This window comes from Xiphophorus maculatus, chromosome 8, assembly GCF_002775205.1.
Source record: "Xiphophorus maculatus strain JP 163 A chromosome 8, X_maculatus-5.0-male, whole genome shotgun sequence".
In the NCBI taxonomy this organism is placed as follows: Eukaryota; Metazoa; Chordata; class Actinopteri; order Cyprinodontiformes; family Poeciliidae; genus Xiphophorus; species Xiphophorus maculatus.
In genome coordinates this window covers 14,421,416-14,436,042 of record NC_036450.1, presented here as the reverse complement: position 1 = coordinate 14,436,042, position 14,627 = coordinate 14,421,416, and the positions used below count along the sequence as shown (strand labels likewise).

At 39.5% G+C, this 14,627-nt stretch overlaps 1 protein-coding gene across 2 annotated transcripts in view; it reads right to left on the bottom strand.

Moving 5' to 3' along the window:
• Positions 1 to 14,554, bottom strand: part of rfx3 (regulatory factor X3) — a 21,391-nt gene extending 6,837 nt beyond the window's left edge. Inside the window, exons 1-16 of one of the 2 annotated variants that reach the window (XM_005803730.2) lie at positions 14,440 to 14,554; positions 8,086 to 8,201; positions 7,905 to 7,993; positions 6,070 to 6,328; positions 4,372 to 4,446; positions 3,917 to 4,098; positions 3,693 to 3,812; positions 3,486 to 3,610; positions 2,713 to 2,828; positions 2,133 to 2,248; positions 1,867 to 2,021; positions 1,687 to 1,784; positions 1,439 to 1,588; positions 1,150 to 1,358; positions 909 to 1,062; positions 723 to 765 (exon numbers count right to left, since the gene is read on the bottom strand). In XM_005803730.2, coding sequence (XP_005803787.1) covers positions 723 to 765; positions 909 to 1,062; positions 1,150 to 1,358; positions 1,439 to 1,588; positions 1,687 to 1,784; positions 1,867 to 2,021; positions 2,133 to 2,248; positions 2,713 to 2,828; positions 3,486 to 3,610; positions 3,693 to 3,812; positions 3,917 to 4,098; positions 4,372 to 4,446; positions 6,070 to 6,328; positions 7,905 to 7,993; positions 8,086 to 8,196 — 2,002 coding nt within the window. In that variant the 5' untranslated portion in view covers positions 8,197 to 8,201; positions 14,440 to 14,554. The remainder of the gene's footprint in view (positions 1 to 722; positions 766 to 908; positions 1,063 to 1,149; positions 1,359 to 1,438; positions 1,589 to 1,686; positions 1,785 to 1,866; positions 2,022 to 2,132; positions 2,249 to 2,712; positions 2,829 to 3,485; positions 3,611 to 3,692; positions 3,813 to 3,916; positions 4,099 to 4,371; positions 4,447 to 6,069; positions 6,329 to 7,904; positions 7,994 to 8,085; positions 8,202 to 14,439) is intronic. The other variant, XM_023338025.1, reaches the window with a different exon arrangement.
• Positions 14,555 to 14,627: the final 73 nt, after the last annotated feature.

Sequence of the window (14,627 nt, the reverse complement as noted above, 5' to 3'; positions counted from 1 at the left end):
TCAGCCAAATACTCAGCATTGTGTTCTTGGATCTAATACTTCAAACAAAGTTTACAGAAAACATTAAAACCCCTGCTGCAGCTGTCTGATTGAGTTTTATGGAGAACTGTGCAATAATCAATGTGACTAAAGACAAACACATGGATGAGTTTCTCAAGATCTTCCTGGGAAATGAATCCTTTCTTCAGAAAGAAATCTTCTTCAGATAACAGAAGACTGACTTTGTAATTAGCTTCATGTTCAGTGCAGAGTCCATCACTACACCCAAATTTTCACAAGTTTTTAGCTCTAAAACCTGAGGCAGCATGCTGAAAAACATGTCTGGTTTGCTAAATATGTTTGCGTAGATGAGGTTTCTGTCTGGAAAAGTCTGTCATGTTTAAATGGGAAACGTGTAGGAATCTAATTTCTGCACGTCTTGCTACATTTTGCTTGTTTCAAAATGTAAGTCCTTGGACAATGTGTATTGTCCAAGGACTTCAAAAGTAACATTATTTTGGTCTATATATCTCATTCTAATATTCACAGCTTGCCTTTCTGTTTATTATACTTGTGCATTCTCTGTATTCTTTTTCTCTTAGCCTTGAATTTCTTGTTTTAACACAATTAGCTGAATTAAATCTGTGTGGTCAAGTCTTCAGACATCTTTTGGTTAACAATAAGCAAAGTATACGATAAAGTGGAGCCTATTGTTTTGTGCTTTCTAGTTATTTTTGGCTTACCTTTATCAATGCTAGCAAGGGATAAGGTGTGGAGGTTGTCAAACTGAAATAAGGGAGTGATAAATAGAGCAGATATTAGTGCTTGGTAAAGATCTATCCAAAACAGATATTTAATATCAGTAATGGTAGCTTAATAGACAGATTCCTAGGAGAGAGAATACAATAGAGCAGACGCTGCAGCTGTACCTCGCCCATGACTCCTATGGGCGTTTCTCCAGTAGCTTGAGCCACCCGGTGTTCCACAAGGTAGAACATGTATTCGTCATACAGGAGGCGAATCAGGTGGAAGGAACCGAAACTGGCAGCACTACGCAGGGTCAGGTCTCTGATCACCATAGAACTACACACAAAAAAGAAAACACCTTAAGGCTTTCGTCTCAATGCTGTAAAACCTGAATGAGACTGAATGTTTGAGGCCTTTCCAGACCTGTAGAAAGACCACTTCAGCAGGAATTGTCGAGCTGCCCTGGGGAAGCTGGGCCGGTGCTCGTAAGGCTTGAGCACCTGGGTGACCACGTTGTCCAGCCAGGCTGCCCACTGCTCCAAAGAGCTCTGCTGCTGCAGGGTGGCCTTGAAGTCCTGCTCCAAGTGCTGGACCACGCCCTCCTCGCACTGGCACACCCAGGACGCCTGCTCCTGTACGGCAGCAGGAGGAACAAACCGGGGGTTTAGAAAAGACACGTGTGATGGAGACAAGCGCTCGGAAATGCTCAGACCTGTACGTTGGCAAAGTCAACGCGGTTGAGATCACTCAGCATCTGGTTGATTTGGGATGTGTTCTGCAACACAGCACGTGCCGCCTGAGCCAGGTGGTTCAACGATGTATATCTGCGCAACGTTTGCGCAAAGGCACTAACAGCGGCAATCTGTGACATGAATGCACACAGAAGCTCAGGTTATGGACAAATAATAACTTCAAGTATAAATTTAACAAATTTACTATAAATATTACAGCAAAGTGCACCTTGGTCTGGATCATTCTCTGTGGAATGGCATTCATGGCATTACTAAGCCAACCTTCCAGGCTTTTGGCAAAGTTGCGAATGGCTTGAGTCAAGGCACCTGGGAGCAAAGGAACCGCAATAGTTACTATCTGACAAACTTCATCAGGCAAATCTGAGAGGTGCCTGTGACTGTGGCTCACTGGGAATGGGTCTCAGGACATCAGGAATCAGGATCTCCACAAGGGCCTGGTACATTAAATGGTCACAGGTGCTCATCCACTTAAGAACGGCCTCGTTCCTGCACAGCGCCAAAAGCTGTGCTCGAGGGAGCCGAACTTCGATCTCGCTTATGCTGCTGCAGACGGAGCAAACCTCAGTTACAAGTCATTCCTCTAAAACAATCTGATTAACCTTGAATAAATGCAAACCTATGCAGCAAGGCATGTCTCAAAGAGCCAGTCCCCACCTGTTTTCTGTTATGGTGGCGCCCTCTACTGTGTCAGGAGGAGAATAACGCCAGAACGTCTGCCACAGCTTCTCAATTAGACTGAACTGGAGGTTGACAACAACATCCAAGATAGCCTGAAACACATCAAGAAAAATAAATTCTAACTGCAATTTTTTTTATTAAAAACTTTATAGTTTAAGAATACAAAAACTTTTAAATGTCTTCATATTAGTACTTTTTCAGCTAAATGGGATGAACATCAAGGGAGTACTGACAAAACATCAAACTATACAGAAAACACTAAGCTAGAAATGTCTACAAACTAAATTTTTTATCTAATTAGTCAATTGTTTAAAAAAAGTTTGATATTTTTAGTATTAACTGCTTTTGCTATTAAGGTTAACTTTATGACAGAAACCAAACTTAGAGCAAGGACAACAAAATAAAAAAATAATCCCTGAAAATAATTTAAATGATTCTACTAAAGCAAGATTATTAAAATTAATAAGCCAGACCTGTTCATGGGTTGCTCATCTTTAAGAAAAGTTTCTAGATTTGCTACCCTTTCACAGAAAACAAAGACTCTCCTTTGTCTAACCTCACAGTGCTCTCTGTAAAGGGACTGTAGAGCTTTCACATCCTCTGAACTGATGTTCTCCATATTGCTCTGTCCCAGGTCCAGCTCTATAAAGTCAGGGAGTGCCCGCGATGCATCTGTTGGGAAAATAAAAATTGTATAAGCACTACATGACTCAAAATGAGCCGGAGTCACAATATCTGTGAAAAAAAACTAAGAAAAAGTTCACCCTCGCTGCTTCTGTTAAATGTTTGGCCCTCTATGCAACCACTAACGCTTATAAATTATGGCCCTGACCCAGTCAAAGCTCAGATATTTACCTGATTCAAAAGCTGTGCAAAAGTTTAATACATGGAAAACTCAATGAACTGAAGCTAATTGATCTACCTAACTTTCCCACTTAGTTTTTCTATTTCAGCTTCAGCATTGTTTCATGGTAGAGGGGAATATGTTGAAAGGTTTAATTAAGTTTTTAGGACCTGGTAAAGACCAGACCATTCTGTTGTGACCTCATATTAAATTGTTTTTTTACATTACATTTTATCCCATTTGTTTCTATACATTTCGAATTCTACATATCATATTAAACATTGCAAATTACGTTTCGCTTTGTTTACGATGACTGATGTCATAAAAGGTATGTGACAAACTAATTTCCCTCTTGGGGAAAGTAAAGTATCTAATCCAATTTAATGCAATTAGACAAATCATTTTTGTTCCTATGACTGATGATCATAATTATCTATAAAAAAAAAACCAATTCAGCGATTTAGCTTAGTTGAAAAGCTGCTGACCTAGAAACTGCTGGTGGTGCTGGCTCTGTGCAATGACTGTCTGCTCTGCCGCTCCAGGATGGTGCTGCCCCCCACTTGTGTAATTGTCTCCGGAGCCACTGTCGAACTTCTGCACTGGCTTGAACCTGAAACCACATGGTAAACCTTATTATCTCTAACCTCTATGATTTGTATCACAGCAGGTGCTGCAGGATGAATGTGTCCTACCTCTGTTTCTGCTGAACAGGTTGCTGCCTGAGCGCCATGTACTGCATGTCTTCTTGAAGTCTGTTGAGCGGTGAGTCTGGTTTCACTCGTATACCGTAGTAATGGTATTTTGAGTTCCCTCTGCAAAAACAAAACCAAAAAGGGGTAGATGTACAGCAAAGGATTTAAAATGAGCTTGAAAAGACGCAAACTTAAATATTAAATTGAGACAAAAAAGAGCCGACCTTGTCCCGAGGCGTCTCGTACGGAGTCCCATGAAGATGGAGCGAATGAGTTTGCCAAAAGATGCTGCATTTACAGGGTCTAGTTTCTGCTCCTGGCAGTGCCGCAAGTAATGATTGTAGAGGGTGGACCGTGGTAGACTAACTCCCTCTGCTGTCTCGTAGTTGTCCAGCAGCCATTGGAGCTACAAGAGGGAAAGATGTACCTTTTAACTCACCTTTGTATACCACTTAACAAAAAAACTTCTGGTTACATTCTGTAAATTTGATGCTGCTCCTTGGCAGCTTTGCAAAAGCTTCTATTGCAGCCATGTTTTTGAAAAGCAACACTAAGATAAACCTGCGAGCACCACAACACACGTGGATCTACAAAGAGGAGAAAAGGGCAAAACAGCGAAAGAGGGAGACTTGCAAAAGTTCAGGTTAGGGGAGAGCGTGCGTTTAGGAAAGCAACTTACATGGCTGTTGAGCAGCGAGCTTCTCTGACTGGATAAACCCTCAGATTTTTGGAGCGTCTCAATCGCCATTTCAATCTGATAAACCACGAAGCACAGGACAACAAAATGTAAGAGGGGGAGGAAATCAAAACTGAAGCAAGAAAACTAAAGAGCTCATTCAAACCTTACTGGCATTACGCAAAAAAAAAAAATAAAGAAAGTCTAGTAAAGGTCCCAAAGCAAGCACCACTAATCCCAAGCAGAGCAGGAATACTTGACACTTGAAGAACATTTTTTCCTACGTAACAAAATATAAACAAAACAGCTGGAGGGTTTGGCAAAAGAAAGTACAGCGACTTTCAAATCTAGAGATTAGGAATCAAGTCATAAAAATGATCTGGTCTTGACGGATTCTAAAAGTATGCAAGTCTAACCAAATGTGTTCAAAACACATAAAACACCCCAAATCCTCAAAGCAAAAACAAAGACAGTAAAAAACAAAGACAAAATTGTCCATGCTGCTCCACTGGACTTAGAAGAAAAAGTAATAAGCTAGTTGTTGCAAAGCGATTGCACTTGTAAAAATAATCAGTAAACCTGACCCATCTAATGCTGATGTATTAAGTTTGTGCTTCCACAATGCCAGGAAGAAGAGAGATCAGCAATCAATTGTTGCTGCCAATCAATTACTGCCATGTATGTACTATCAACTTCGATGTACTTCTTTCCACTCACAAGGCATTCTCACCTTTGTTTTGCTTAATAAATGATAAAAAGCTTGAAATCTGTTGCGAGTATATCACATTTCAAGTTAGATCTTTAGTCATTTTAGAACCTGTTAAAAGACTAGATCAGTTTTATCCTGTCCTGATGCATAAAAAAACACTTCAAAATATGTACCATCCTTTTAAAATGCTTAAACAAAAGATTCATCAAGCACACACACACACGCAGTTCGTTTGCAAAATCCTGTAGTCTGTGATCCCTCAGCCGTTGCACTTAAGAGTGTCTCAGTCGTTAAAAGAAAAATCTGCTGAAATCAGTCTGCAAGAGTAAACACCAAGTCTTTTCACTCCAATCAGAACTGTGAAAATAGTGTATAGTGTAATGTGTCCCCAGGTTTAGATTATTATTTTTTGTTTTGAGCAAATCAAGGTGATTCTGAACAACACTACATAAGTGGTGCTGAAACTTCAGTCATCCAAATTACGCTCAAATTAATATCAGAGCATAGCCGTTGTGTTGAGTATCTGAACAGAACATTAATTAGGAGTGTTTGCATCTGAAGACTGATTCTCTGATCATTCTGCCACTCATCTTTCATGTCACAGCACCTTATTTACTATTTACTCCCCCACCCCTCCAAACAGCTCAAATTAAAAATAAACATAAAGCTTTTAGGAAAATGTCTACAGTAGTTAGTATCAGTCAGATGCAGCCTTTGTAGTTTACTGAATACATGAACACACAAGTTTTAATGTGAAGGGCCATTTCCAAGACTGTTAAACTATTCTGGATTAGAAAACAAACACTAATGCAGAATAATGGAAACGACGTCTAAACTGATGAGGGCAGAAAGGTTTTATTGATTTATTTTAATTCAAGGAAGATGTGAAAGTTGCTGTAAAGACATAACTATTTAGAAGTAAAACACACATACACAACCAAGCACACAAATGTTTAAGTTGTTTAAGTTCCTCCAGGTGCCGTGTCACTTACAGTGGCTGGAGAGGCTCGTGCTGTCTGGGTGGCAGGATGGGGTCCAGCGTTGTCCATCAGGTAGGCCCCAGAACTGCTGCTGATTACCTGACCCCCTGCCATGCCCATGGTCATCCCTCCAGTGCTCCCCCCTCCGTTGTTGGTTAGGCCATGAGACGTCACCACAGTGGACACCTGCGATGAGCTGCCCTGTGTGTCAAAGTAGCTCCCTCCACTGTTCTGGCTGTAGAGCTGCGGCTCTGAATACGTGTAGGTTCTTCTGTTCAGAACAGAAGTCGATAGTCAGACAAATACATCGTTATGATGACCATTCAAAGAACATCAATGCTGTTAGGAAATTATAGGCTTTTCAGAAATGATAAACACAACTTCAGTGGGTTCATATCCTGGTTATTGACCATTTTTCTGCTAATGTCCCTCTTTCTTCACATAGATGTACTGACTGAGTCACATAAAAGGTCAGCGTGTAATATACGCATTTATGCACATTTGGGCATTGGCTAAAAATGTCATCACCCTTATTGTATTGGATTATGCTTTGGTTGCAGCAAACAAAGCATTGGCAAGGGAAGCAGAATAAAAAGGTAATTTATTTTTCAAAATTAAACTTTAAAATACTGTCTCTTAAGTACTCGTACCTTTTGAACCTTAGCTCAGTTTATCAAGTTTCAGCCACAATAAATCTTAATATATTTTGGTTTTATTTTATGTAACAAACCAACACCAAGTAAAGTATAATTAAAATGGCTTTTAAGCATGGTTTTTTAATTATAATTTATTATATTTATATTCAGTCCATCTGAGTCAACACTTTATAGATCCACCTCTGGCTGTTGATGTCTAAACAAACATCTCAAGCTCAGTGTAATTGAATGGAGAGCATCAGTGAACAGAAGAAAAGAAGCATCCATTAAACATGGTTTCCATGTACATGAGGGGGGAAAAAGTTAATGTTTTATAAAAAACATAACTTTTTGATGTTGACAGGACAAAAGCTGTCCACATGCTTTTCTTTAAAACAGTTTAATTGTGGGTATTGTGTCCTTAGAATTACCAAACAATACAATTCTGTATGTAGCCCAAAAATCTGACCAGAGCACATGTTTGCTGTTTCTCCATGATTTTTTTTACAGTCCCTTCCCTAAGGTCTTTCTAAAACAATTGGGCAGAAAATAAATGCATGCCACATTTCTTTTCATTTGATTTAAAAAAATTCTCCAATTTTTGTAAGACAGTAACATTGTTTTAAACAACCAACTATTGAAAAAACTTGTTCAGATGTTCACATATTTTCTCCATGAATGCAGATCTCTAAAAAGCTACAGTAGACAGAATCTCTCAAAGGGGACGCAATATAAGGAGCGCATGCTTAAAGAACCTGTATTATGTTCACATTAGTTTGCTGCTCGCCCATCACCCACCAACTCCCCTTACATAAATGTTTCAATGGGTAGCAGAAGTCTGTCTGTCCGTGTTTGTGCATACACTGATGTGAGTGTTTATCACAGTAAGAAAAACACAGATTGGGCTTGTTTGTCGATTATGTGTGTAACCTTGTTTTTCAGACCCAGGGGAGCCTTTTATAGAATCGCCACTTCAAAAAAAACTGGCCTACTTGTGGTCATGTTCAAGGAACTGAAAGCAAAAAGACATCTGACTGTACCCCTCAAGAAAGAAAAAACAGAAAGATGAGATAAACAAAGGACAACTCTGCTTGTCTGCAACGTCATGTGCTTGTGACATGAGTGATCACTTGAAGAAAGAAGGAAAAAGAGGGATTCAGGGCTGAATTTTGAAGATGTACAAGAGAAGAGCTGGGAAACACCTCAACTCACATGTTGCCGTTGGTGTAGACGCCACTATTTTCCTCCACATACTGCACCTGTGTTGGGTAAACATGCTGAACCTGTTGAACAGTCTGCGCCTGGCAAAATAAGGTGCAAAAGCTTGAAATTACTCAGCAAAATTTTGCTAAAAAGCTGCAAACGTGCAGGTGAAAATTGAGCCAGGACGTACCTGCTGCTGCTGAACAGGCACCTGCTGGGTGGAGCCAGTAGGCTGGACAGGCACGGTGGTCTGGAGAGAGACAGTGGAGGTGGAGTCAGCGCCTGCTTCAGGGGTCTGCATGGCGCCTGAATGAAAAAGAAAACAGACCTTCTGTAGGGCTGATAATAACTCACACAACTGTTAACCTGCAAGCTTCACAGGTGAATCAACTTTACAGTGTAATAAAGACCGTATCATGACCTTAATGCAGTAAAAAGCTAATCCCTGATAACCAATAAGAACTTTTTTTTTTCTTTCACAAATACTTCTGCTTCTGGCTGCTTTTCAAATACGTCAATTTAAATGAAGCAGTTGAAAAGCAAGTCATTAAATCTGTGACAGCAATACCAAAGCAAATACAAACTCGACGCCACGTCGACTTCCGTGCACCAAAAGTCAGACCTGTCAGGTGTTACATAAGAAAATATTTGTATGCAAACGTAAGCAATTACCCATGTTTTAGTTTGCTCAGGATGGCCAAATGAGAATCTAATCTTGGGAGAACAGGAAACATGGAGTGTCACCATAAACCTCATCTGTTTTGTCCAAATCAATGCCAGTAAAAAAGCGGCTCGGGCCAACTGCACCTAAACACTTGTCTCTGCCCTGTGGTACGCAATGTTCTCAGGGACTCATGCATCACCGACACATGGTCTTGTCTCCACATTCGCAGCCATAAAACAAGTTAATATTTAACCAACTCTAAATAGATGCTGCTTCGCTTTCCTCTGCTGCGCCGCATTTTTACAGGCTCAACATCACTTCTGACTAAACATCGTGAACAAAAACTCTCAGAGATGTTTGTGTGTTCCAAATCTAAAAAAAAAAAAGAAAAAACCCAGCATGTCTGTGATATAATTACTTATCCTTGTTCAAGAGAACACATCTGCAGGGAAGGACAAGCGGACACACTTAAGGTTAACCCGTGTCTGCGAGTTAATAATAGTGTGGCTACCATCACCCATTCCTTCCAGGGAAAGGCCATCTCCTCCCCATCACAGTTTCCATGAACAAGCCTCTCTTGGTTAATTAAGCTGGATCTCCTTAGAGCTCTAAATCACTCCTGGGACAGCTCGCCCCTTTCCATTACCTTCACTACTGCACCCATTTTTGCAGACTTTTACTTTGTTCATGTTGGGGCAGCAAAATCAAAACTAGTTGTGACCCGACAGCAAATGGATTTAAAAAAGAAAGAAGTAAAAATAGGGGAAAATAGTACTTTTTATAGATCAGTCATCAAGGCAACATCTTTGGAACAGTTTGAACACTTTTGGGAAGTTATCTAGTGGGCAAAATCTACCTTCCTGTATCAAGGTATATGTAGGTTTTACACAGCAACAGTTTCAAAACTGCTAATATTTCTCTGTCAGACCATTTCAACGGTTTAAAGTCATTTTAACAGAATGCTAGTGAAAATAGTAGAGTGATTGCAGTTTTCTCTGGTTGCATGAAATGGCCCCACCTCCACCTATTGCTAGCTGGTCAGCTAGCTGAAAGAGGGCTTTTCACAATATTAGAAAGGAACAAGAAATTGCTATATTATCATTGAATACTATGATGACTAATAACATTCTAATCACTTTTCCATCATAATGTCTATACCTCTCTTCCTGAGCTACAGTATTTTGGTCGCCAAGACATTTGTAAGGTGTGAGAACAAAAGGAGGTGAAAGCCCTTTCAACTGGCTAAATATTGGCAGAGTTTTAATGGATAGTTAAACATTGCGGCCAACCAAGTATTCCTTTGCAATATCAATACTAGAGCTCCACCACATTGAATTGCAACAATGTGTGCAAAAATGCATTTACACAAAGAATAATCTACATAATTCATTTTTGGCCAGTATAATGTCTTTCAACTTCCATGCATGCAAATTCTGCAGGCAAAGAATGAATTTATCCTGTTGGATAATAAAGTCTGCAGAGTTGTGGCACCATTGTAATCTTTTAGTATATATATTTACATGAATACTTTTATTATTACTTTAGTTATTTATTACTATTGAAGCCTTGCAACAAAATTTCTTCTAATTTGTAAATTTTTTAAATGTACAATTGAATGACAATAAACTCTATGTCTATAAAGTTAAGTCAGGTAAACATGGGTTAATTAATCCTAATCTATATCATCAGAAAAATATTCAGCAAAAGTATTGCAGCTACATGTTTTCCTAATACGGTTAATAGTTCAGTATGCAAAGCACAGCAGCATGTTCAATTTATAAACCCATCTGTTGACAGCGTACACCTCCCAGCATGAACAAAACAAAATCCGATGAAGATCAGGGAGATATGCTTTGATACAGACGTAGGAGTAATCTTGCTCTTCCTTTCTATGTCTATCAAAGAACCTGCAGGACATTTTTTCCTCTATCTTTTAGTCATAGTCATTGGGGCTAAAACACAAAAGACATAAAATGCAATGCAATTTGCAGTTCAGGCCACAAAGAAAGCAAGAAATTGTTATCGGCTAGAAAAAAAAACTTGAAATGTGCATCTATAATTTATTATCTAAAGTTATCAGAGCTTGACAATCTCATTACCTGCCCATCCTTTCTGTTGCAGTAAAAAAAGGTATCAGACTGTTTTCCGCGGGGTGGAAGTTCATAAATAACTGTGACAATTCTCAAGTTTTGAGAAGACCCTCCTAGATCAATTTGATGTCACTAAGAGATACGAAACATTTTTTTTAAAACTTTGTGCTACCCTTCAAACCTGAAACGCATAACCGCCAACATCTTAATACAAAGAAAAGAATCAAAGGGAGCAGAAAATTGGAATTATATTCCAGAGTGTAGTTTGAAATCTAAAGCACATGGCCCCAGCCGAGTCCATCTAATTGAGGAAAGGAGCCCCTACATCACAGCACACCCTTGTTGCCTCACCTCAACCCCCTTCACAAAGACATGCACACACACACCTCCTGCCACACCATTCAGGCACTCCCTTGTGGCCCACTTAAATGCCGTGCTCCACTGAGCAAGTGCAAGCCCTACAAAGACTCAGAGGAACAAAAGCCACCAAGGAGTGCAGCATTTTGCCCTGAGTTTCTTCCCTTCAATTTCTCCTGCTTACATCCCAGCCCCAAAAAAAAAAAAAAAAAAAAAAAAAAAGAATCGTGAAGCACAAAAGGTTCACAGTCGCAGCTACCAGAAAATACAAAGGACTACAATTTGCCTAAGTAATGATCATGCATGACAAAGTTGGAGTGTAATGAGTAGCGCCAAAGACAGGCAAGTACGTGAACAAGACTAGGTGCATCAGAGATACATTTTTCTTTTTTTTCCCCCTCCAACTCACAGTGACTTGATCAGGTGTTTGTATAGCAGCAAAGCAGGTGGAGGGAGATGTAATTTGGAGCTGAAGAGGTGAAGGGTATGCAAAGGAGTGTTTGTTTTGATGGGGGTTTAAAATGACAAAGAAACCTGTAAGTGAGTTACAACGCAAGGCGCTCTAATGCTGATTTTAATGCAAGAAATTTTGCATCGGTATAAGTCACAACGCAAGACAAATCTTACAGATTTAAATTAGACTGTGTGTGGAATAAAATGCAAAAAAAAGAATTTATTATTACAAGTGGTAAGAAAGAAAAGACCTTTAAATAGATGCGTGCTCGTCACTGCAGGTTCTACAGATGGTTCATATAGATATATTTTTTTCCCTTAAATGAACAATTTACATATCCATAAGGAAGGCTGTGGAAAACTACAAAAACAAACATGCAGCAAGGCCATGAAACTGGCTGGTGGAATAATTGAATTAATCAGGCCCTCTTTAAGTGATTGGAAATGCAACAGGATCCAGGCAGCAGGTGGCATGGTACTATTTCTGCCCTCCTGGACTACAGGTAAGTGGTAACATGATCTGATAACTGGAAGTTCCTAACATCCTGTTTTGTTTGTGTATGTAGTCCAGAGGGGCGGAGGGGTGACCCAATTTAGCTTTGATAGGTGTCAACAAATGAACATAATTTCCTTGGACATTTTGATTCAGTTATAAATGGCTCCTGTGCCATTAGGTCCAACTAAACAGGTGTTTCTCCAACAATGAGCAGCAACATGACTCACACCTCAGATCATAACTACTTGTTCTTTGTTTACTGTTAAATAGCTCTTCTGTTCTGTTGAGGACAGATTAAGATAAATTGGGACGGTCTGGAGTCCCACACCAGTGGAGGTGCACCTGCTCTCTCTTTCCTTCCCCTCATCTTGCAGCACACACACAAACACACGCCCGCATGTGCGCACACGCACGCATACACACCTGTTTTCCTTCCTAATGGGAATCAGAGGGTTGAACAGGTGAACAATAGACCCAGTGGACCCAGGCAAGAGTAAATGTGATGCAACACTGAGAAACCTGCTCTAAAATAAGTCAATCAATCAATAAAGTATTACTATTAAAATAATGAAATAAGAAAGAAAGAGAAACTGGATCAGAGTTTAACACTAAAAGTTAGGGAAACTTAAATAAAATGAATTATTCTGTTTCAAGAATAACAGAGACATCTTGCTCAAAATGTGTTGAATTTTGATATTTATCATTCTAGGTCTACATATGTTCAGAGTTTTCAAACTAGGTCATAAATCACATTTACTTGCTTGAATTTAAAGATTTATCTATCTATCTATATCTATATATAATGTTTAGGGGGAAAATAGCCCTTGGATTTTGGGCTACTAGAAAGAGAAAAGTTTAGTTTGAGAACAGTAATTCTGACTTAAACCAGTTGTATGCAACATTTAAAACATTTTTTAATCTTTAAGTCAGACAAAAGGGAAAAACACATTTGTAAGAGTATAAAGTGGAGATGAACTGATCAAGCATTTCCTGTCGTATACTTATTTCCTTTTTTTTTCCTGTTCTGATCCACCGATTCAGATTTTGATCAGTTTAGATTTTTTTAAGGGTACTAGCACATAAAAGACCAAAAAAACAAAAGTGCTACAGATATTTTAATAGCGGTGGTCGTTTGAAATCCAACACAAAATGTGCTAATTATGAGATCCTTCCCTTTCTCAAAATATTTTCCATAACCTTGATTTGTGTTTTATTAAACACAAAAAATGGCATCCTGTATATCGTGTAGACTGATGTGTAATGAATGTGTAAAAGAATAAAGAAATTGAATAAATACCATAAAAAACAAATAAATCTGACTTTCTCTTCCTGATCACCAGTAAGAACTGGTGAAGGGAAAATTGGCCAATTCCAATTGACTGATTGGTGCATCTTTATTATTAAATGAACTAAACATTTATTTATGAAATTTTTATTCATCTGTTATATACATTTTGACAGGCTTAAATGTAACCTTAAAAAAAACTGGGATTTGTAGCAATTCAGATTAATCTGGGATAAACTGATATAAGTGATAAGATGTTCCCCTCTCTTTTCAAAAGTGTAGGCTAATTTCCAAAATTGTAAAGAAGTATGTATTTATAGACATAAAGAAAATCCGCATTAATTCAAGTCATATTTTATGATAAACTGCAAGGCAATAATCACGTTAAACAGGCTATTTGTAATTTATGCAACTCGGGATAGATAAATTATTCTCTGAACGATAAATATGGACAAATGTGAATTAATTAGGGCTTATGTTCCACTGCACAACTTAGCCCTGTGTTATCACAAAGCTTATCACAGCCATCTGATTCCACAAAGAGGGCAGATGGAGAGCTAGCGAAGCTATCTTGGTGCCTAAGACAAAAGGGAAAGTAATGGCTTAGCTATTGTCAACCAGTTAGTCAGAGCAGGGTTAGCTCGCAGCACTTTCCCGTCGCTAATCGCCGTGGTGATTTCGCCCGGTTAACAAAACGCAAACCACTCGAAACTCCAACTTGCAATCTCACCGCCACATTAGCCCCCAAAATGGAATACCCAACAAGCATTGTGAGGAAGGCATCGCTGGCGTTAGCAGCCTAGCAACAACAGACACCTGCTCCTGCTCCAGCTGACCAGTTAGCATCATTCACTAGCCTGAGAAAGCTGCTACCACTCAGCATGGCAACTTCAAACGGGAATATACGCCTACAAAATACTCCTCTCTCTAACTACATGCTATATTAAAGCTCTCGCATGTAGTTTCTGCTCTCCCACCACAGTAAGTATCTACAGGGAATCTTAGCGAGCAGGCTAACACGTTACAAAGAAACACCCTCGGCTAGCAAACTACCCCAGCTATTATCCAGCAGCAGACAAAACACAAACCAGAGGCGCTTCTAAATCTCCTTCAAAAAGCAGCGACGGGACAAACCAGTTGCGTTCTGGCTAACAGACACACAAGCAAACAAACAAACAAAAATTTAGTTTGAAGCAAACCTGAGCTGCGGACTGGTTGATGAAGATGAGGATGGTGGAGGAGGTGGTAATGATGGAGCGAGAGGTTGTTGTTGGTGGGTTACAGTCGCCAGGACTACGGGGACTATGGCGTTGCCTCACTGGGCAACAGTTGCTATAAAACTCATCGGCTGCGCGCAACCTTACCAGGCAGGTGGGAGGGGATTTAG